The sequence below is a fragment of the Taudactylus pleione genome, unplaced genomic scaffold (assembly GCF_031769625.1).
Source record: "Taudactylus pleione unplaced genomic scaffold, aTauple2 ptg000585l, whole genome shotgun sequence".
Classification (NCBI taxonomy): domain Eukaryota; kingdom Metazoa; phylum Chordata; class Amphibia; order Anura; family Myobatrachidae; genus Taudactylus; species Taudactylus pleione.
In genome coordinates, this window is record NW_028284987.1 from 689,259 (window position 1) to 711,393 (window position 22,135).

General features: G+C 41.7%; 1 protein-coding gene across 5 annotated transcripts in view; it reads left to right on the plus strand.

Moving 5' to 3' along the window:
- Positions 1 to 22,135, plus strand: part of SPECC1 (sperm antigen with calponin homology and coiled-coil domains 1) — a 560,436-nt gene that overhangs the window by 385,568 nt on the left and 152,733 nt on the right. For all 5 annotated transcript variants that reach the window (XM_088453631.1, XM_088453630.1, XM_088453633.1 and 2 more), the window contains 3 exons: positions 2,027 to 2,172; positions 11,035 to 11,135; positions 16,201 to 16,267. In XM_088453631.1, coding sequence (XP_088309757.1) covers positions 2,027 to 2,172; positions 11,035 to 11,135; positions 16,201 to 16,267 — 314 coding nt within the window. The remainder of the gene's footprint in view (positions 1 to 2,026; positions 2,173 to 11,034; positions 11,136 to 16,200; positions 16,268 to 22,135) is intronic.

Genomic DNA, 22,135 nt, shown 5'->3' on the forward strand with positions numbered 1-22,135 from the left:
TTTGCCTGTGCAATCCCCCCGCACTCTGCTCTGCTACATTTCTTTCACATGATGGAAAACAAAACCATTTCCTTTGGAAGTTTGATCTCTTTATGCATTTACCTCCATTTTATGAGGTGCCATATAGCTGATTAACTTGCTCTGCTCTCTTTATAATGTTTAAATTAACTATACAAGTCATGAAATAGCCGCATAGAATATTTCCCAATACGTCAGCATGCAAGCAATGACTGCACAATGACTTCCGCCCTTGGTTAAAGACATAATAAAGACACTTTTGGGCACTAAAATATATAAATAGTTTTGTTTTGAGGAAAGGCTATGCAGGAGTGGCAATGTTCCCTGTGCTTCATAATCGGTGTTATTTTGAAGTACTGACAGAATAAATTTATTTTATACACAATTAGCCTGATTGTAAGTTGGATGCAAGTCCAAGTGGATCCTGCAATATCTGCAAAATGCTCATGTGTCGTAGAAAGCAATTGCAGACTGTGCGTGCGTCGTGCTGCGCTTACACACAGGCGGTGATTCGTCCGTAGGGGCTGGTTCTGATTTGGGAGCAAAGCAATAAAAGCAAGTAATGTTGCACCTGGACAAACCATATGGCAAAGCAAGGGGTGAAAATACATGTATTATTTTTGGGTGCATGGTATATGCTGGCTGCTTTTCCATGTAGTCCACTAATGCTGGACAGCTTTATTTTTACACTGCAATTTATTCTTGCCTACCCTCCCAAAAATCGTGTGCCCCTCCCGGCCCCCCAGAATGGCAGGCAAGCCTCCCGGCCGCTGGCAACACATCCGCCCCCCATGGATACAATAGAAACCCCGGCAGTGGGGGGGAAGGGGAGGAAATCATGTAATTGTGGCCCCGCCCCCCTGCTTCTCAATGCTGTTAATATCGGCATTGTGAAGAGGGGTCGAGGCCTTGATGGCACGATTGTGCTGCCACACCCATGCTCCGCCACCTATGATGCATCATGGCCGAGTGACGCCGCCTTTAGCTGCGACACCCCCCGCCCCCCCCCCGCCGTAGAAGCCCGACAGCTCCCTCCCAAAAGGAGGGAGCTAATAGTCAGCAAGTATGCTGCAATTTGGATATGAGTTTGTATAGGCCCCTCTCACATCTAAATCTCTCTGCACATTGTGCATCTGACGTACCTGCAGTACAACATGGTTTAGCCAAGGTATAAAGTTACCTGTTTTTTTTTTTGCTCTACTCCCAACTCAGAACAAGCCTCTTAGAAAAAGCTGTTTATTATGGAGGGGGATGAAATTAATTAAGCTTTACTTTTTAACAGAACTGCAATGTAAAATCAGCATATAATTAATAAGTTTGAGACATTTGTACGCCTTTGCAAAAATAGAACAGCAGATTAATTGTCAATAATTAACTTTTATTATTGACCCCTAAATACCACCTTGTGAAGTACAAGCAACATATTTTTTTTTGTCTTGTGCATTCCTTTCATAAAATGCCATGATGCGGTTCCAGCTAGGAGCTTGGCTCTCTTTTGGAATAGACTATCCCCATTACATGGCACATTGCAGGGAGCACTGGCAGTGAAAGTTTCCTGCACACCGTGCTTTTTAGGTCCAATGATCTACTATGTGACCTAATTGTGTATAGTTTAATTCGTAAAATTAATTTGTTTGTCCTTGTTGTATTTAAAAAAAATAGTATTTTCTCTAAAGGGTAACACTGCAAAGTTAGGGACATGATGATTAATGTACAGTATGCTTCTAAGACATTTGTTCCCGCTGGGATAAAAATATATACCACATAACCCAATTGTCCATCTTTTGCAGCAAATCCTAACCATACTGCCAGTCTTTGGAGCTAATATTTCCTTCATGGATAAGTCATCCATTGATTTAATTATTATGAGAGTGCCGCTTTAGCAATACAGCTGATTATTGGTCCAGGGCACAATTATGACAGATTACACCTTTTATTGGCCACCGTATTTTCTGTTTGTGGTATATGTTTATGGTATATGTTTACATTTGGAATTCTGTTTACACAGGAAGTTACTGAGGGAAGCAGATACTGTAGAGACGGATGATGCGATCAGGTGGCAGGGTCTTGGACTGAGCCAAGTACCAAACACTTCTAATGAACTTCCAGCGACTGTCAAGTCCTTAATCAAATCATTTGATGGTGGCCCTCAAGGTAAGACTGTACATTGCATTTATTCTGCTTTGTACTTGTTTGTATAAACATGTCCCTACATATCTGCCATGCGGTTTTCAAAATCTAACATTAATAGCACAACCTCAGTAAAAGCCTAATTATGATGTACAGTTATTATTAGCGCACACAGCATTAAGAAGAACAGTCGATATAAAACTGTGCACCTTCCACGCCGTGTAAGTCATTATTTACCTGAAATATACAGTGCATCCGGGAAGTATTCACGCTTCACTTTTTTCACATTTTGTTATGTTACAGCCTTATTCCAAAATGGAATAAATTCATTTTTGTCCTCAAAATTCTACACGCAATACCCCATAATGACAATGTGTAAAAAGTTTTTTAGCGATTTTTGAAAATTTTATAAAAAAAAAACCCACTAAGAAATCACATGTACATAAGTATTCACAGCCTTTGCTCAATACTTTGTTGATGCACCTTTGGTAGCAATTATAACCTCAAGCCTTTTTGAATATGATGCCACAAGCTTGGCACACCTATCTTTGGGCTGTTTCGCCCATTCCTCTTTGCAGCACCTCTCAAGCTCCATCAGGTTGGATGGGAGGAATTGGTATGAAATACCGCCAGCCGCATGGCCGGCGGTTCGATTCCCGTCACCGGCAGCCCGACAGGAGCAGAGTGCGATGCAGCGGAAGCCCGACAGCGCTGGAAATCCCGATCGTGGATAGGTAAGTATCCACTAACCTAACCTAACCACCCTAACCCTCCTTAGGGGTGCCTAACCCTAACTTCCCCCCCAAGTGCCTAACCCTAATCCCCCCTCTAAGTGCCTAACCCCAGGGCCGCAACTAGGGGGGGGCTAGAGGTGCACGTGCACCGGGTGGGTATTGCGGGGGGGTGAAAAATCTGTCTCGGCCATCTGAAAATGGCCGCCACCAAAGAGGAGACAAATGCTAGAGGTCCTTACTGGACCTCTAGTGTCTGTCACCTCCTTGGCGGCGGCCATTTTTGGATGGCCGTTTTCAGCAGATTCCATGCGGACTAGCCATCCGCATGGACTCTGCTGAAAACGGCCATCCAAAAATGGCCGCCGCCAAAGAAGAGACAGATGCTAGAGGTCCTACTGGACCTCTAGTGTCTGTTAGCAGAGCGCAATGCACACAGCGTTCCCGGAAGTGCCGGGAACGCTGGTGCTGCAGGGAGAGGATGCCGAGAGCTGCATCTTCTCCCTTCAAACCGCCCTGGAAACGAGCATAAACCCCATGACAACGAGCATGTAACTCCTGGCAACGAGCATGAAACCCCTGGCAATGAGCATGGAACCCCTGGTAACAAGCATGAAATCCCCTGGCAACGAGCATTAACCCCATGGCAACGAGCATGTAACTCCTGGCAACGAGCATGAAACCCCATGGCAACGAGCATGTAACCCCTGGCAGCAGGCATGAAACCCCATGGCAACGAGTATGAAACCCCATGGCAACGAGCATGAAACCCCATGGCAACGAGCATGTAACCCCTGGCAACGAGCATAAACCCCCTGGCAACAAGCAGGTAATTTTAAAGTAATTAGAAGCATTACTGTGGGGAATAAAATGGTATCGGGCAAATATGTAAGTGGCACTTTGGTAATAGGCATTGCAGTGTGTGGCATAATGTGTAATGGGTATTATGATGTGTGGAATAATGTCAGTCACTATACCAGGGATGTCTGAGTAGTGCACTGCCTTATCGAGGAGCAAGGACAAAATCCAGGTACGGGAAGGGAGGGGGTGCAAAATTGCTGCCTTGCACTGGGTGACAGATATCCTAGTTTCGGCCCTGCTAACCCTAACCACCCCCATCCCCGCTGCCTAAACCTAAGTCCCCTGGGGGGGTGCCTAACCCTAAGTCCCCCCCGGGGGTGCCTAACCCTAACCCTCCCTTCCCCTAGCCTAACCCTAACCCTCCCTTCCCCTAGCCTAACCCTAAGTCCCCCCCAGGAGCCCTAAACCTAACCCTCCCCCCCCCCGCGGCTGTCCGCTCGCGGCGCCCGGCATCACTACGATCGTGATGCCGGTCTCCCGGCGTCGGGGAAATGCGGGCGTCTGCATCTAGACGCCCGGCATTTCACCCTTGCCGGGATAAGACAGTCGGTTAGCCGGCTGCCGGTATTTAGGCAGTCGGCTTCCCGATTGCCTCCCGGATGGGAAGCGTCAGTGCACAGCCATTTTCAGATCTATCCAGAGATGTTCAATTTTATTCAAGTCTGGGCTCTGGCTGGGCCACTCAAGGACACTCAGAGTTGTCCTGAAGCCACTCCTTTGATATCTTGGCTGTGTGCTTACGACCGTTGTCCTGCTGAAAGATGAACCATCGCCCCAGTCTGAGGTCAAGTGCGCTCTGGAGCAGGATGCACTGTATGTATATACAATGCAATGTATTACTGAGGTACCTAATATACATTGCTGGATTGTTCATTTTTAATTCAATTAATGGTAGATACAGAGAGGGGGATATGGGGAGCAATTTAACATAGCCCCACCATTCCTGCGTTGATTGGTGGATAATCAGTGTTATCCACCAATCGGTGTGCTTTGCTGCATGCTGTGCCTGATAAACGGTCAGAGGATGGTGCCTGACCACTCCAATGTGTTTAAAGCACAAACAGTGTGGCTGGTCAGGCTCCTCCGTCTTCCTTTCTGCCGCCAAAGCACATCTATGTAGTGAAGCCATAATTGCCACCGAGTGGATCCACCACTGAATTAAACAGTCTACCAAGCTCTCTTTAACTCCTCTTCAACAGGTTGCCATGTTAGGAGTGAGGTGTTTCTCCATTATAGCAGACACCCCAGTTTGCAGATATGCTTTGTGTGGATTGATACATTCATAGATGGGGACACAGCAAGTGAGGTCACAGTAATTTATATGACTGCATTCTCTGCTTTAAGCCTGTATCAGATCCCATTATTACTCTGTCCTAAAAATGTGGATGGAGCTTCTGCTGTCTGTAATAGGACGGGAGGGGGCTAGAGGCAGCACAGTGCTTCCAATGCTCTATCCTCTTTTGTGCGCATCCATAAAGCTTGTCCCTATTTAAAGACCCAAGTTGGGAGGTGTGGAGTGGGAGCAATGAAATTTTCAGGTTGACACTGAACATGTATTTTAGGTTAATGGTTCATATATAATTTGGTGATCCCTTAAATTGGCTGCTGGTTGGGCTCATGTGATTATACAAAGTCAGTGTACTGTAAGTTTCCTCTATTTGTCTCTTCAGATATCTGTTTAAAGTGCAGATATAGTAGCAGTTACACTTTAAACGATATTTCCAGTCAAAAATGTTTAATCTATCGTTAAAAGCAATATACCCTTCATTATTTCCCTGAACAGCCTTTTCTTTGTTTTCAGCTATGTGTGGAGAACAATTGGGCATACTGGGCAATATATTATAAACTTTCAAACACTACTCCTTACTTAATGTGGTTAAAAACTAGATTACCCAGCATGCTGAGGTGCTGTCCGATGGCCGACATATCGGGCGGTCCCCACACACAGAGCAATCCGCTGCCCTACCGCCCGAAATGCTGGCACCCCCTCATAGCGCTGCATGGGATTGTATATCCCATCCCCAGATCAAGATCTGGAGGTGCGATGTACGACCCCAGGGGAGCACGCACTGGCTGATATCATGCTCACACACTGTACGATATAGCAGCGATATCGTACCAATCCGTCGGATCGGCTGCTATATCGCACCATGTATGGGGGCCTTAAGTAATAAATAAAAACATTAAATGTTTTCCTAATACACCTACTAATAGTACTTTAGCTCAGAGGTTCCCAAACTCTGTCCTCAAAGCACCCAATGGGGCATATTCAATTGGGGATATGCGCACTCCCAATACCCACAGTATCCAATAAAAAAAAAAAGTGGTTGTGGGATTTTCAAAGCTAAATACCTGCGCCACGTAAAATAAAATAAAAAGACACCTGTATCTGCTCCCGGTGACCTCTCTTCCATCTTGTAATTGAGGAGGGGGCTGGTGGGAGGAGCAAGGGCTGCTGGGAGATGTACATCTCCCAGCACTTGTTTTAGGGTGGGGGGACGATACACACGGGTGGGGTCACACACACACACACACACACACACACACACACACACACACACACACACACACACACACACACACACACACACACACACACACACACACACACACACACACACACACACACACACACTCACTCACTCACTCACTCACACATACTCACACACACTGACATACTCACCCTGCTGCAGGAGACTGGGTCCTGACGCTGGATGCAGAATACACCGCTTCGGCAAGGGGAGTAATTAAGGCCTAATTAAGCTAATTGGAAACTTCCAATTGTTTAATTAGTCCTCGGGGGGTGCCACTGGGGTCCCAGAGCAAGTTCCGTTCATTTTTTCCTACAATGAACAATTTTAGGAAAAATCAGACTAGCTCTGGAGGTGCGAGGAAAAAGACGCAGTGATTTCTATAGAAATCACAGCGTCTTATTTTCAGTACCTTAATTGAATAGCAAAATCCCGCTCCGCATGGTTTTTTAAAAAGCCTGTCCTCAATTGAATATGCCCCTAGCAGTCCAGGTTTTAAGGATATCCATGCTGTACCACAGGTGACTTAATTAGTACCTCAGTCAATTTAATTTAACCACCTGTGCTCAACCATAGATATTCCTAAAACCTGAACTGTTAGGGTAAAGGCCCCATACATCAGAGATTGATTGCAGCAATCGTGCAATTTGCAATCGATTGTGTATAAAATCTTTCCCTTTTTCAATCGATTGTGGCAATTCTGCAATCGATTGAGAAAGGGAAAGATTTTTATACACAATCGATTGCAAATTGCACGATTGCTGCAATCAATCTCTGATGTATGGAGGACCGAGTTTGGGAACCTCTGGTTTAGCTGATAACAGGAATTCTTCTTTAAATATATATGGTTTTGTTTATCATTGGCTGTGGCCAAACTAGCATTTTTCTGCCGATTTTGTGACTTCAGTTACGTCGGCTCTCCACTTTGTTGGATGACATCCATTGCAAAGCATATTACTCTGTAATCACGTCAGTAAATGTTATGATAGTAGTTATAAGTATAGGGTAGTTAATATTCACCTACACTTTTAAGAAGTGACAATAGGTTTAAGTTGGCCATTAAAAATACCAAGGTATTTTACAAAGGACCCTGAGCCTAAATGATAGTGTTTCATGCATGAGAAACATGACCATACTTACTTTATTTTTCTCTGATGCAACAATAGATTTAACCATGTGTCTGTGTATAGAGTAATTTATAATTTTTTTTTATTCTGAAATGGACATTTTACTAGTCCATTAAACATGAAAAGCAAGCAAGCAAGGTTATGTATTAGAGCGACATTCACAAATGTACAGTAATTATAAACGTCTCAGGAGATTTGAACAAAAGATATTTGACATGAATTTGTGATTATGAAAAAATGCATTTTACATTACACACAGCAGACTGACGTCAGTATTCCTTGTGAATGACCCTGGACACATTTACTACCTTTTGATGAAAGTAGAGAATTACAGCTTGTACTGTACTCAAGTGCAGTGTAGATGTACATACAGTGTCAAAAATATCATGTGTCTGACATGCTATATATATATATATATATATATATATATATATATATATATTTTGTGATTTTTGTATTAGCTCTTTTTATATAATGTAGCTTAAATTTTACATTTTGTGATCCTTTAACTATACTGCTAGATCTGAATACTGTTATGCAGGAACTAAATCAGTGATTCCCAAACTCAGTCCTTAAGGCTCCCTAACAGTCCAGGTTTTCAGGATATCCATAGTTAAGCACAGGTGACTTAATTAGTACCTTAATCTTTTGATTATACCATCTTTGCACAAGCATGGATATCCTTAAAACCCGCACTGTTAGGGTGCCTTGAGGAAAGAGTTTGGGAACCCCTGAACTAGAGTGTACAGCTGCTGATCAACATTCCATAAAATCTGCTGGTGCTGAAATAAGATGCTGAAAACATTCTAGACTATAGTGCTGAAAGCAGCAATTCAACATTAGAAGATGTAGTAATCTAAAGCCGAGTACACACTAGACGATATTTATGAACGATATGGACGATAACGATATCGTCCAACGATGTATATCGTTCAGATCATCCAGTGTGTATGCACTGACCGACGAACAATGCGCGCTCCAGCGGGACGATAGCGATATCCCCAGGCGGCTGTACAAGCAGCTCAATCTGAGGATATTGTTAACGACACCATGCTACCGAATGCGACATGCCCCCCCCCCCTTCGTCATTGCCAGCATTGGGAAGTGTGGATGCACTTACCGATGCCGGCACCCCCACCGGGCTCGCCGCTGCCGATAACAGCTCATACACACATCGTCTAGTGTGTATGAGCCTTTAATGTAGATATTATAATTTTTTTCCAGTAGGGATCACTAGACTGAGGGTCATTTAATTTTAATCAGTGTAGTGCAGTGATGGCCAACTCAATATACAGTACTTCAAGCGCTGCATGTGTTTCTCTCCAACCTTCAAAACATTACCTTTTGTTTCAAGACTGAACAAATAGTTTTTTATTTACAAAGATCATTGGATGCTCACCACAAACGCTGTGGTTTTGCATCTGTGTATCTGGATCATCCATCCACTGCACTTGGACATTTAAGCCATCTCTGGGCACTCAGGAGGCCACGCCACAAACTTCAAGTACACCTAACTTTATGGCGAGACCAAAAAATCTAATGGTGCATACACACGGTCAGATCTGTCAGATGAACGATTTTACCAACAATTTGAGTGATTGAACGATTTCAGACAGTATTAAAATGAATGAAATCGTCAAAAGCTGACTGCAAACACATCAGATGTCAGATATTGTTATCTGACATGCGGGAACGCGCATCGCTCATCGTTGCAGGCCCACATGTCACATTTTCTTTCAGATATGAATGATTAAACGATTTTTAAAATCATTACCATTCATATCTGAACACAAATCTGACTGTATGTATGCACCATTAGATGTACATTGTGCAAAAATTTAAACATCTTGCTACAGGTCCAACTTCCTAACACTTTAGAACAGGGGTTTAATCTCTTTACACAAGCACAGGTGAGTTCATCTATCTTGCTTCTGTCATTGGTGAGAAGTGCTGGTGTGCATCAATCTGTACTTGCAGTTTGTCATTGATGAGAAGTGCTGGTGTGCATCAATCTGTACTTGCAGTCTGTCATTGATGAGAAGTGCTGGTGTGCATCAATCTGTACTTGCAGTTTGTCATTGGTGAGAAGTGCTGGTGTGCATCAATCTGTACTTGCAGTCTGTCATTGATGAGAAGTGCTGGTGTGTGTCATAGTATCAGTGGGCTGGTCTAAATTTTCAAAATGTTTTTGGAACGACCACCTAGCCATATTCCCACCAGACGTGATGTAAAGCAGACTCTGGCTGCATCCACTACATAATCTGATCTTAGTCACTTCTGGCATACAGATGAGATGCTCAGTGAATGAGTGAACTCTTTCTGACATCATTGGTTTGTACAAAACTTATTTAACTTTGGACGCTCACACGGCTGCAGTGCTCTGTATGGGACACTGCTTTTTATTCCCAATCTGGCCTTGGTGCTACAGCCCTAGAAACATTAGTAGCTTCCCAGAACAAAATACAATCACACTGCACTGTATCCAGGATTGTCTGTATAAGAAGTGATTAGGGAACCACTAGATGTGGGCAGGCACACCAACATATGTGTGCTGCAGGTGGATATGTGAAAAACATTATGCATAGCTTCTTTACCACCTGGTCAGCAATTTCCTGCATTTTGCTGCTAAATTTGTGACCATGTGTAAGATGTTCTACCCATGGGATAGTATAGTAAAATAATACAATGCGGCACTGGATAGGGAAAGATAACAAACACTGTAGGGTTACTTTTTAATGTGCAAAATTGCAATGCATGCTTTGTACATTATGCATTTGTACAGGTAAGCATGTGGTCTTGCGTTGGGTTGGGTAATGATATCCCGGTACCTTAACCCTCCCCCCCCCTCCCAGTGGTGCCTAACACTAACCCCCCAGGGGTGCCTAACCCTAACCACCCCACCCCCAAAGCCTAACCCCCACCCTGGTGCTTAATGCTAACCCTCCCCCCCATCTAAGGGTGCCCCGCTTACCTTTGATCCGATGATTAGGGCGCCTATCTCACCTTCGATCGGGAGATTAGGGCGCCTCGCAGATGGGTCTGTATCCTGCTAAGAGCGGATTCGTTACTTACAGTTAAGTGGATCTAGTTTCATTTTGCAGCACACGATCATTTAATTGAGCTGGCAGAAAGGGAGAAGGCATATTATTATTACGCAGCTTCTTCCTCCTCAAGGGAACTTCTTTAGCTAATGACCCAACCTCATCCTATACTTTTAATGAGGCACATTTTGTACCATCCCATTGTATCTGTGCAATTCTAGATACACTTTAACCCATGTAATAAAACCTATTCAAATACAGTAGTTATACCTGTCCTTATGTCCCCTCACTTGTATGATTCATTAAAGACATGAAGGCTAAATGATTATGTTTGTGAAAGGACTACTCATAAAGTGCTAGTAGGAAGGGCTTTTTTACAGTTTCCATATTTTCCAGAGGACCTACTAGTAGGCACGTCGTAAAGATTCCTTAGGTTGTCGCCTGGTCCGCTTTAAGGCATCAGAAAAGCTTCCATCATCCTTAGCGATGCTAGTGACGTGCTGCTAGGTTTTAAAAGGGTTGGGGATATAGATGTAGGTGGACCATAGACACTGATTGAGACTATATTCAAATAAAAAACTTTTTTCTGTTTCAGGTGGTGGGGGATCGACTATCCCGGTACATTCTGTCCCCCGCAGTCCACTGAGTGGGATCCCAGTGAGGACCGCTCCCGCAGCCGCCGTGTCCCCCATGCAGGTACGCATCACCTTTATTTTTCATAGTACAGCATTTGTACAGCCAGGGATTCTTTACAGCAGCAGTATCCTAGTATATTCCTTACCGTCTACCTAGTGTCCAAACGAGAATAATGTAATAAAGCATGCCAATGTTTATTTTACTATACCTCACAATCTACAGTTGACTTCTCATTCACCATTTTATTTGTTTTTTGGAAAGATTATTTACACATTAATAGCATTGCAACACACTGCGTACATCAATGCTTTCTCTGGAAGAGTCCTGTGTTTTATGCTTAACGGGTTTTACTTATAAATATAACATTCATACAGACAGTGGGGACATATTTTAGTGGTAGCCCTATAGTGGGCTGAAGTAATATTCAGCCTACCAATTCACTGACTTAAGGTGCATACACACACAACGATTTTTGTTAACGATATCATTCAATCGTTGAAAAAATCGTTCACTTTCTAAGTTAAAACGATGAACGATTATCATTCATGCGCGTTCACTGTTGTAGTTCAGTCAGACTGACCAACTCAACGATTTTCATTAAGGGAATATGCAAAAATCGTTTGTAGTTAATAAAAAAAAATAGTTCATTACATTTAGTAAATGAACGACTTTAGTAAACGATTTTCGCTCATTTTTCCCTTGAAAAAATGAACGAAAATCGTTTACTAAAATCGTTCATTTACAAAATCGTTGTGTGTGTGTATGCAGCTTTAGTATAGTAATGTTGAATAATAGTCACATGGTGCTCTCCCATGCTGTACATATTGGTTCCTTCCACAAAATGGTTGGCTCCTCCATGAACAGGGCTTGGATACATTTTCCGTTCTTTACCCTAATTCAGACCTGGAATTATTCTATATGACCAGATTGTGCAGATCAGGTCATTCTGTGTCTGTGAAAGGATGATTCGACGAGAACCCCATTCATTGTCTAACCACTTTTTTTTATCCAGCTACATTAAAATCTAATCGTATTTTTAATGGGCATAGGGGTGTCACACAAAAAATGTCAGTAATTCGCTAACTCACTGCAAAGAATGTGGCTAGCTTTTATCTGTGTCCACAGACTGGAACATATCTCATTCAATGAACAATAGACACAGAAATAATGAATCCTAGTCTAAAATATAGGAATGACGTAATATGAATGTGATTTTCCAGTAAAACATTTATTCTAGTGTAGTGTCATTTATCTAATTTCCCATTATTGTACAACCTACATTGTATTTAATGAATACAGGCCAACTAAGAAGGTGGTACTTATATAATAATTGCTTTTGTTTCTGGACGAAAAGGAAAAGACAGTTTTTGAGTGCTCTAATCAGCTCTAATCAGCAGCAGCAGTTCCTCGTGTTGTTTAGAGGGCGGAGCTTCTTATGTGAGTGACAGGCTGGCACCCATGGGAAGGTGAAGACGGGAAGAGAAGGATGGGGCAGCCACCACTGCTGCTGTGATCTCATTGTCAGTGGTCTGGCACCCCTAGGCAGCAGTCTAAAGCTGCCTAATAGTAGCACCAGCCCTGATACAAAACTGGGTAGAAACTAAGTACTTTTATTTCATAAAAATGTAATTGGATTCCAGCAATAGAAGGGTTAAAGAAGCGAAAGTATTTAGGGCTTCATTGTTCAACAGTCCCAGTGCCTAAACTAAATGGAAAAAGAGCTGGCAATATTCATAGCTATAAGATTGTGAATCTCCTGATTTGATTAAGCCAAGACATAATAGAAAGAGTTTTTGGAGGAAAAAATGCACCCCATACTGTGAAGTGATATCTGATAATATTTTGGATGCCTGAGTATCCTATATCTGCACTATGTGATAGGGAATAAAACTACATTGCAGTTTGTAGAACTATTTATATATAAGTATCTATTAGGAACATTTCATCTAAAAATAGTACATATAGAGATACAGTTAATGAAATGCCTGGCGGCTTGTATTGTTCTGTGTTTTGCTCTATTTTTATTCATATAACAGACGCCAGTGGTAATTCAGTTGTCTATAATGTGATAAAGGTTGCTATATAAAGTTATTCTATAATAAGTAACATCTATCAGGGATACTGTTTTAGGCAGAGATGTTTGGTTAAAGAGAAATAATGTCCATATGTTTGTATTTAGCTGAATAGAAAATCATCTGGCAAAGGACTCTATCAAATCCCATATTAAATGCAATCTCTAATCAGGGTGGTACTATCGTTGTGGAACATTATTTCCATACATGTTTAATTCTTAGTGGTATTTAATAATGAACATATATCATCCAGAAAACCAGGGCAGGATTACGCAGGCATGCTCTGGCTTCCCTGGCTCAAAGCTTGATTAAGCTTTGGTGCGAAACGTACATTGGTACGTGGCAGTAATACAAAGTTAAAAACAGAAGGGAACTGCCCCTGAACCATTCCTATTTAGAACTTTGATAAAAAAACATTGCTGATTGTTACTCTCAGATCCTCACCGCTTTAATGGGCTGAATGTATGCCAGCGGTTTGATTAATACATTATACAGCCTTTTGCTCAGTTGTATATACAAAGTGCTATTTAACTAGGGTCCACAGCACTGAGTGTGCAGCTTATTACTTGTCCAGCGATTAACAGAAACCAGAGAGATTAAGCTGTTTTTAAGTGCTGCTTCTTACTGAGAATACTAGTTAAACTTACATTGTCACTACTCTATTCCTTCTGGTATAAAAGTACCCAGCAATTATTATTCTGTTTATTTAGTGATTTAGTATCAGTGTGTAACAACATCTCTGTGACTATTTAGCCATAGAAGAAAATAAATTGATCCTAGCAGGGTGTGCCCACAATACATCACACAGTAAAGTTAAGTGCTGGCTATACACCTGGCACTAATGGGTATCAAACTATACTACACTGTTACTAATTGTTTTGATGTGATTATACTTTCTGGGGGATAAGAGAGAATAAGTTATTAGCAATCACAATTATTAATAAATGTTTTTCTATCTGTCTTGTTCTGAATGGGTCAATAAAATTAGACGCATTGATATAGAGGATAGATCGTGATCACAGTTCTCTATATCTGATTTATTATTCATTTGAGATATAGGAATACAGCTCAGGAAGTAAAATGATACAATCACAGGTTATTAAACAACATACACATATTATTCTTGAGGCTAGTTGCAACATTTGTTGCAATAATAGCAAGTCACTGGTGACAGAAGGATACAGAGAGTCTTTTTGTGACCAATTTATTTGTAATAGGACTATTTATCAGTGAATATAATTCATTATCAGTGTATTGTTGTAATAATCCTGCCACGCATTTTTAGAATATTTTCTCACCCTCCTTGCATTATACAATATATGTAGGGTTATATTGGTGTTATGATTTTATAAATGATATTATTTTTTAAGTAAGTTATATTTTAATTTGTTGTGACCTAGTGCACCATCAAACTATATCTTTCGTTGTTGCTAAGTGCCTGGTTCTATCGCAGAGCAGAATAACACACTGCTGGTTCTATCACTGATATATATATATATATATATATCCACTGTCCAGTTCTGTACTCACATAAATATCTTCGTCTTTCAACATAGGGGTGCACATCAGCTGTGTGATGTGGATCTCCTCACACTCCAGCGTAATATATAGATAGGAAAGATGGCACTCACCAAACAGGATGCAGCTTAACACATTTAATAATCCATAAGGTCACCAATACAGTAACCGCAGCAACGTTTTGGTCCGCACACAGACCTTTTTCAAGCAATGCAGCGTGTCATCATAACAGGAAAGATCAAGTTTTAAGGCATAGTCCCATAAGGATCCACGTGGATCTTAGTTGTCTAGGTAACATATGCTCACCAACAATTGTAAACACAGTTATATGGTACATTAATAAAATACCGCCATGACTACAACAGTAGAAATAATTGTTCTTTTTTCAAGATTAGGTTCAAGATAGCGGCATGAAACATCTTTTGCAGATCTACTTTGAAAATAAAACTAAACTGACTCTTTGTTAATTGCATTTACCTTAGTTACTCGCTGTCGGCAAAACCGCTGCATTGTCATTGCGGATGAGCCTTGCTTAAATACAGTTCCTTAATTGTCATAATTAGGTGAAAATTAACTGGTATCCATCTTACTCTTGTTGTTTGACTTGATCATTGTATAACAGAATTTGGGCCATAGGAGTGTTGCTAAATTGCATATAGCTAATTTTTTTGGGGTGATCAGGTCAGTTGATCAACAAGAGCCCATACAGTAAGAACAACATAAGGCTGCATATCATGTTCGTTGACTTACCTCATGTTAATTTTTTGATTGGATCGAAGAATCACTGTTGCCAATTACACAAAACAACATTGGGTCAATTTGGATGTAACCAGCTCTGTTGGTTAAATGGATCTGCTTGTGTGTGAGCAACTGTAGTCTTCACATACTCCAAAAATATATAATAACCACACTGTTCTCTCTGTGCTGTTTTCTAACTTCTCTATTATAGCTATGTAGCAAGCTATGCCATGCGCATGGACTAACCTGCTATTGCTGAGTGTGTGTATGTGAACTTTTGTTTGCGTTTGTGAACATTTAGCACTGATCTCCTTTTCAGTGCTTTGCCTACTTTTTATTTTCTTTTATAATACGTTAAAAATATATATTTATTTGCTATATATACAGTGTGCAGAATAGGTATAAACTGGGCTAGGGGACGGGGGGTTTAGAGTTAGGCACCCCCCTGGGAGACTTAGGTTTAGGCTGCACGGAAGGGGGGGTTAGGTTTAGGCACTTAGGGGGGTTCGGATTAGGCACTAGGGGGGCAGGTTAGGCACCCCTAAGGGAGGGTAGGGTTAGGGATACTTACAGAAATCCCCAGTCTGGATTTCCACTGCTGCCTGTCTGCCGACGTTGGGATTTGAACCGCTGCCCTTACAGCCGGCGGTCATTCATACTGATTTCATCAACTGTAAATAATAGGTTTTACTTACAAGTTGGAGAGTTTGTTAAGATCATTTAACAATAGATTGTTTTTAGCATTAATATTTGCTTTTTCCCGTTGTTTCACGACTATTACTTTTCTTTTCTTGCAGCGTCTCTCAGCTTCCAGCCAGGCAAAGCTTTCCAGCAAAGACACAGAGAAGCAATTAGATTTTTCAGGTAACGTGCCACCAATAAATGAGAGTGTTTAGTAATCCTAGATGGAAACACTCCACATCTTACAATTACTTGAACGATGTCCAAATGGCTGTCGTTTTCTGTGGTTGTTAAGATGTACGTGCCTGGGATACTGTCCAGATTCTATTTTTATAACTGGCTCAATAAGAGAAAAATCCGAAGGGTTTTGTAAAGTCCGGATGTGACTATTTTGGGATAGCATTCATACGTCTCAGTAGGAGTTATTGTCAATAGGCTGACGTGTTTTGTTTTAAAATTATATCATACCTATATATTCACCAGGCTTCCTCTCTTATGTTGCTTTTTCTTGACTCTCTTTCTGGGTCACGAAACCTCTCCTAAAGTCAGGATGCATGTTACATGGAGTCAGGTTATAACATGACATTGTACGTGTTATTTTACATGTATGATGCAAAGGTGAAAATGTGACCTTAATTGCACCTTTGCTACATCGACCCTATTGTTTCCACCCTTGCATTATCTTATTTGGATGTGGAATAATGTGCAATACTGTATTGTATATTTACTAAGTAGCTTCATTTTCCAAAGTATAGACCAAAATTTGTTGTGGGGTACCCTTGACTCCTAAATATCCCTTAGAGCACTATATAGGTTCATTGGAAATCACAGATTTGTATTGTAAATTATGTCCCAGTTACGTACATGGTGTAAAAGTTGAAGTGTGTTGTTTTACATATTTTGTAGCAGATAAAGTATACTGTCTGGGCCCATGATTGATATCGTATGTTCTTTATTTAATTGAAGAACATAGTTACCTTTTTTTTTTTTTTTTATTATAAATTCTTTATTTACATTTTTCATATCAAAACAACTTGAAAGTTTCCAGGAAAAATATTTTGACCAATACAAAAACAATCACAATAGATAATATAATATCTTCTATTAGAAAAAAATAGAAACTTTAAATTTCTTAAACTTATCCATCAGAATACTGAAAACACACAACAGAAAGGGGGTGAATCAAAGGTAGAGAAGGGGAAGGAAAAATGGGGGTACAAAAGATGCTGTTTACAGATAAAGACAGTGGCTTTGGAACGATTTTATGTTGGGGGGGAGGCAACATAAAATCATTCCGATGCCCCTCCATCCCTCTCTCTCATCTGTTGCTTGGCATGCAGGGACTGGAGTGGCAGCTACGGACGGTCAGAGGCTGTACTTTAAAGCAATAGGCTGCACAGCCCTTGCACCGCATGGAGGAAGTGTAATGTGCTGTCTTTTAACTTAAAGACTGCACACTACACCTCCACCTCCGTGCGGAGCCTATTGCTATAAAGCATAGCCCATGACTGTCCACGACTGCTGCGCCTTTTAAATGTTTTTTTGGGGAGGAGCCGTCCCCTTGCCCCCCCACCTCCCCAACCCTTTACGACTCCCCGGGATACAGATATATATATATTTATTTAAGCTTTAGGGGCAGGTTAATTAACCACAGAAGCTGCTGGAATGGGTCCCGGAAGCTTCTATGCATTAGCTTTAGAAGGCAGATTTTGCTAGTAGCCTATGGAGATGCTGTCATGAGCCATTGTGGCAGCTCATATCTGCTGCAGGTTTCGGCCAGAGGTGTTATAGGGCAGCCAGCCCATTCCTGCCTTGCTGGAGATAGTTTTTTATGGAAGTCGTGCTATCCAGTCCCTGTTCCTGTATCTGCTGTTTTGTATTCCTGTCCTGGCTCTGCCTTGCCTTACCTGTATCTGTTGCAAGTATACGTGGAACATTCATTGTGCTGCAAATCCACTGTGCAAGCCATTCATGTTGTGTACTGGTGCTATTACATCCTGCAATATATGTACATATTTCTGCTATTATACTCTGCAAAACATACGCTGGTTAATATATTGCTATTCCATTTTGCATTATATATTATGCTGCAATTCCATACTACCAGCTAGGGCCGTAACTTGGGTAGTGCGACCCATGGCACAGGGCACCGCAGGGCAGGGGGCGCCGTTCGGGCCTGTCATTTTTATGTTTATCATTCTCACTTGTAGTTTCCTCTTATTTTATCCCCAGCATCTCCTGGCTGCCCCTATCCTCTCCCTGGTCCTTCCCCATGAGGCCATGGCCCTTTTTCAGGTGTGTTATTTCCCTATTTAAAAAATGGGGGGGCACCAATGTTCTTTCTGGCACAGGGCACCAAAACGTCTAGTTACCGCTCTGCTGCCAGCTGTACGTGTATCTGAGTTTATTGCTATCCCATCTTGCAACATATCTGTTGTTTGTGATTGCCACTATTTTATGTAGTTGTGTTTATATGCAATCGTATGCTGTTGTGGTCCTAGGTGCACACTGCTCTGTTGTAATTAGCCTGCAATATTATTACTTATATTCACGTTACCTGTTAGTGTGCATTCTATCTTGCTTGTGTGCTGCAGGCTGCTCTGTTGCTAATATTATCTTTGTACTACTACTCCAGGTTTACCTTGCAAACTCCCATTGTTTGTATAAGCCCCTACTGTCCGGAGGTTAAGACCTAGCGGCACTCTTAAGTACCGGTAGGTGCATCATACTCTATGGGAACAACGGGCGATTGTTATAGGCAGAAGCCCTCCCTAGAGTGACTCTAGGGGACTTCTACAAATACAGGAGATATTCATTACATTATCTCTGACTTAACTACTAAAGTAAATGTATTATGGATCCTGCCCCGCAAAATCCAGCTCAGGTGTTAAGCAATCAGATCCAAGTTTTGTCTCAGGTAGTGCAGGATCTGTCTGTGCATGTTAAAACACAGGAGGGTAATTTTAGGTCGGTTCCACCACTCCAGGTGACCTCTAAATGTACCTAAGATGCATTTTCCTGATCGTTTTTCTGGTGAATGTAAACTTTTCTTGAACTTTGAAGAAAGTTGCAAACTGTATTTTCGCTTGTGGCTTCACTCGTCTGGGTCTGAGACGCAACGATAAGGAGTGATTATTTCCTTGTAGCAAGGAAATCCACAGACCTGGGCTTTTGGATTGAGTCAAGATCATATTGCCTTGCAGTCTGTGGATGCTTTCTTTGCTGCTTTTGAGTCTGCTGTATGATGATGAGGCAGGATCAAAATACTGCAGAGACATTGTGCAGAATTTAGTCCACTGACTGCGGTTGGAATGATCCAGCTCTCCGTAGCCAGTTCCATCTGGAGTTATCTGAATAAATGAAAGAGTTTTTGTGCAATATCCAGTTCCTGAGACATTGGACAAGCTCACGCAGCTTGCCATTAAAATTGATCGACGGATCATGGAACGAAGGATGGAAAAATAGTGGCCTTTGTATTTCCTTAGACTTTCTCTCCAGTAACAGTTTATGCAACTTGGAGTGTTCAGACTTCCAGCAGGAAAAAAACACAGGAGACGGCCTATGTCTGTATTGTGGCAGCAATGGCCACATTGCTCTTGACTGTCCTAACGAGTCGGGAAATGACAAACCCTAAATGAAGTGGAGGAGATTCATTTGGGCGTACGTCTAGTCTCTTCTAACCATACCTGCTCAGTTATTAAGCAATGTGCAGTGGGTATCTCTGCTTTTGTGGATAGCGGAGTGGCAGGACATTTTCTGGACATTGAACTTGCGTAGTCTCTACAAATACCATTTCTGGAATTATCTCCTGCAATTACCATTTGTGGTCTCGATGGTAATCCTCTCCTGAATGGAAAGATCAAGTTTGAGACTCCTCCTCTTCATGTAGCCATTGGCTCTCTACACACTGAAAACGTGGTCTTCTACTTAGTATTGTACATTGTCCTATGGTCCCTCTCATTTTGGAACACCCTTGGCTGAAGGATAACAATCCAGTCTAACTGGGATACAGGAGAGACTGTCCAATGGGGTACTAAGTGTTCTGCCAAATCTCTGTCCTTGCCGGTTTGGATTGCGCATAAAATGTTTGAAGTCCTGCCTCCTCAATACCAAGAATTTGCAAATGTGTTCTCAAAAAACAAAGCAGATATTTTACCTCCTCACAGGAATTATGGTTGTGCTATTGTATTGATGCCAGGTACTCGTTTACCAAAAAGAAGACTGGATGCATTGTCCATTCCAGAGACCAAAGCTATGGATAAGTACATAAAGGAGAATCTGAGCAAGGGGTTTATTAGACCCTCTAAATCCCCAGTAGGTGCATGGTTTTTCTTTGTAGGATAAAAGGATGGCAGTCTGAGACCCTGCATTGATTTTAGGGGCCTAAACAAGATCACGGTCATGACCACTTATCCACTACCTTTGATCTCTGTGTTATTCGACCAACTCAGAGAAGCCACCATCTTCTCTAAAATTGACCTGCGAGGTGCCTACAGTTTCATCCGCATTAAGGAAGGCGATGAGTGGAAAAAAGCAATTAATACTCAATCCGGACATTGAGTACTTGGTCATGCCCTTCAGCCTTTCTAATGCATTTGCAGTTTTCCAGAACTGACTTAAACTATGTTCTACGTGAATTCTGGGAGTATTTGTGGTAGTTTATCTGGGTGATATTCTAACATATCATAGAAGTCATGTCAAGCAAGTCCTGTTAAAACTTCGTGAACACCAGCTGTATGCCAAACTTGAAAAATGCAAATTTGAAGTGAAAGAAGTCTCTTTCTTCGGTTATGTCATCACCCTAAAGAGATTTTCTATGGATCGAGTAAACTTCAATCCATTATCAACTGGGTATAGCCTACGAATCTGAAAGCCATACAAAGGTTTCTGTTCTTTGCAAATTACTATATCATCCGTTCTTTTTCTGTACTGGCTGCTCCCACCACTGCTTTGACAAAAAAAGGGAGCTGATACTGCCAAGTGGTCCCCGCAAGCTATACATGCCTTTGAAACCTTGCAACAAGCCTTTGTCTCAACCCCCATTTATCGCCATCCAAATCCTGAATTACCTTTCGTGGTTGTGGTAGATGCCTCAGAAGTCGGTGTGTGAGCCATTCTTTCCCATAAGGATCTTGTGAATAATAAATTACATGCGTGTGCATTTATGTCCTGAAAATTTTCTTCTTCTTAGACAAATTATGATGTAAGCAATTGCGAGCTGTTGTCTGGCAAATTAGAGACCCTGGCTGGAGAGGGCTAAACATACCATCGCGGTCATCACCGACCACAAGAATTTGCTAAGAGATTGAACTCCAGACAGGCACGTTGGGCTCTTTTCTTTACTCGATTCAGTTTGGTCATCACCTATAGACCCGGGTATAAAAATATCAAAGCAGACACCTTGTCACGCAGCTACATTCATGAACATGAGACAGTGATGTCCAAGATACCAATTATTCCTGCAATGTCTATTCATGCTGGCTTAACCCAAGATCTTTCAACTCGACTTCAAGCTATGCAAGCACAAGCTGCAGCAGAAACTCCAGAAGGACGTTTGTATGTACCTGAATGTTTGAGGGGTGCCATTTTGTCAGAATTCCATGGCAGTAAAGTGTCTGGGCATTCTGGTAATTCAAGGACTTTGGAGTTGTTGTCCCATTCAGTGTGGTGCCCCAGCATTACACAGGATGTCAAAGAATTTGTTCAAGTGTGTGAAATTTGCACCAAGAATAAAAGTCCTCGAACACTTCCTGCTGGACAACTTATGCCTTTGGCTGTGGCCACCAAACCATGGTTGCATATTTCAATGGATTTTATTGTTGAATTGCCAAGATCATCTGGTTGTGATACCATATGGGTGGTGGTGGACCGCTTCAGCAAGATGGCCAATTTTGTCCCACTGACCAAGCATCCTTCTGCAAAAGAAAGATATGCTTGATAAACAATTAAGCAAGTTAAGTTGCCTGACTTTCCAGTGGACATTGTGTCTGAAGGGTACCCAGTTCATCACTCAGTTTTGAATATCATTTTGTTCAGCACTGGGAATTAGAC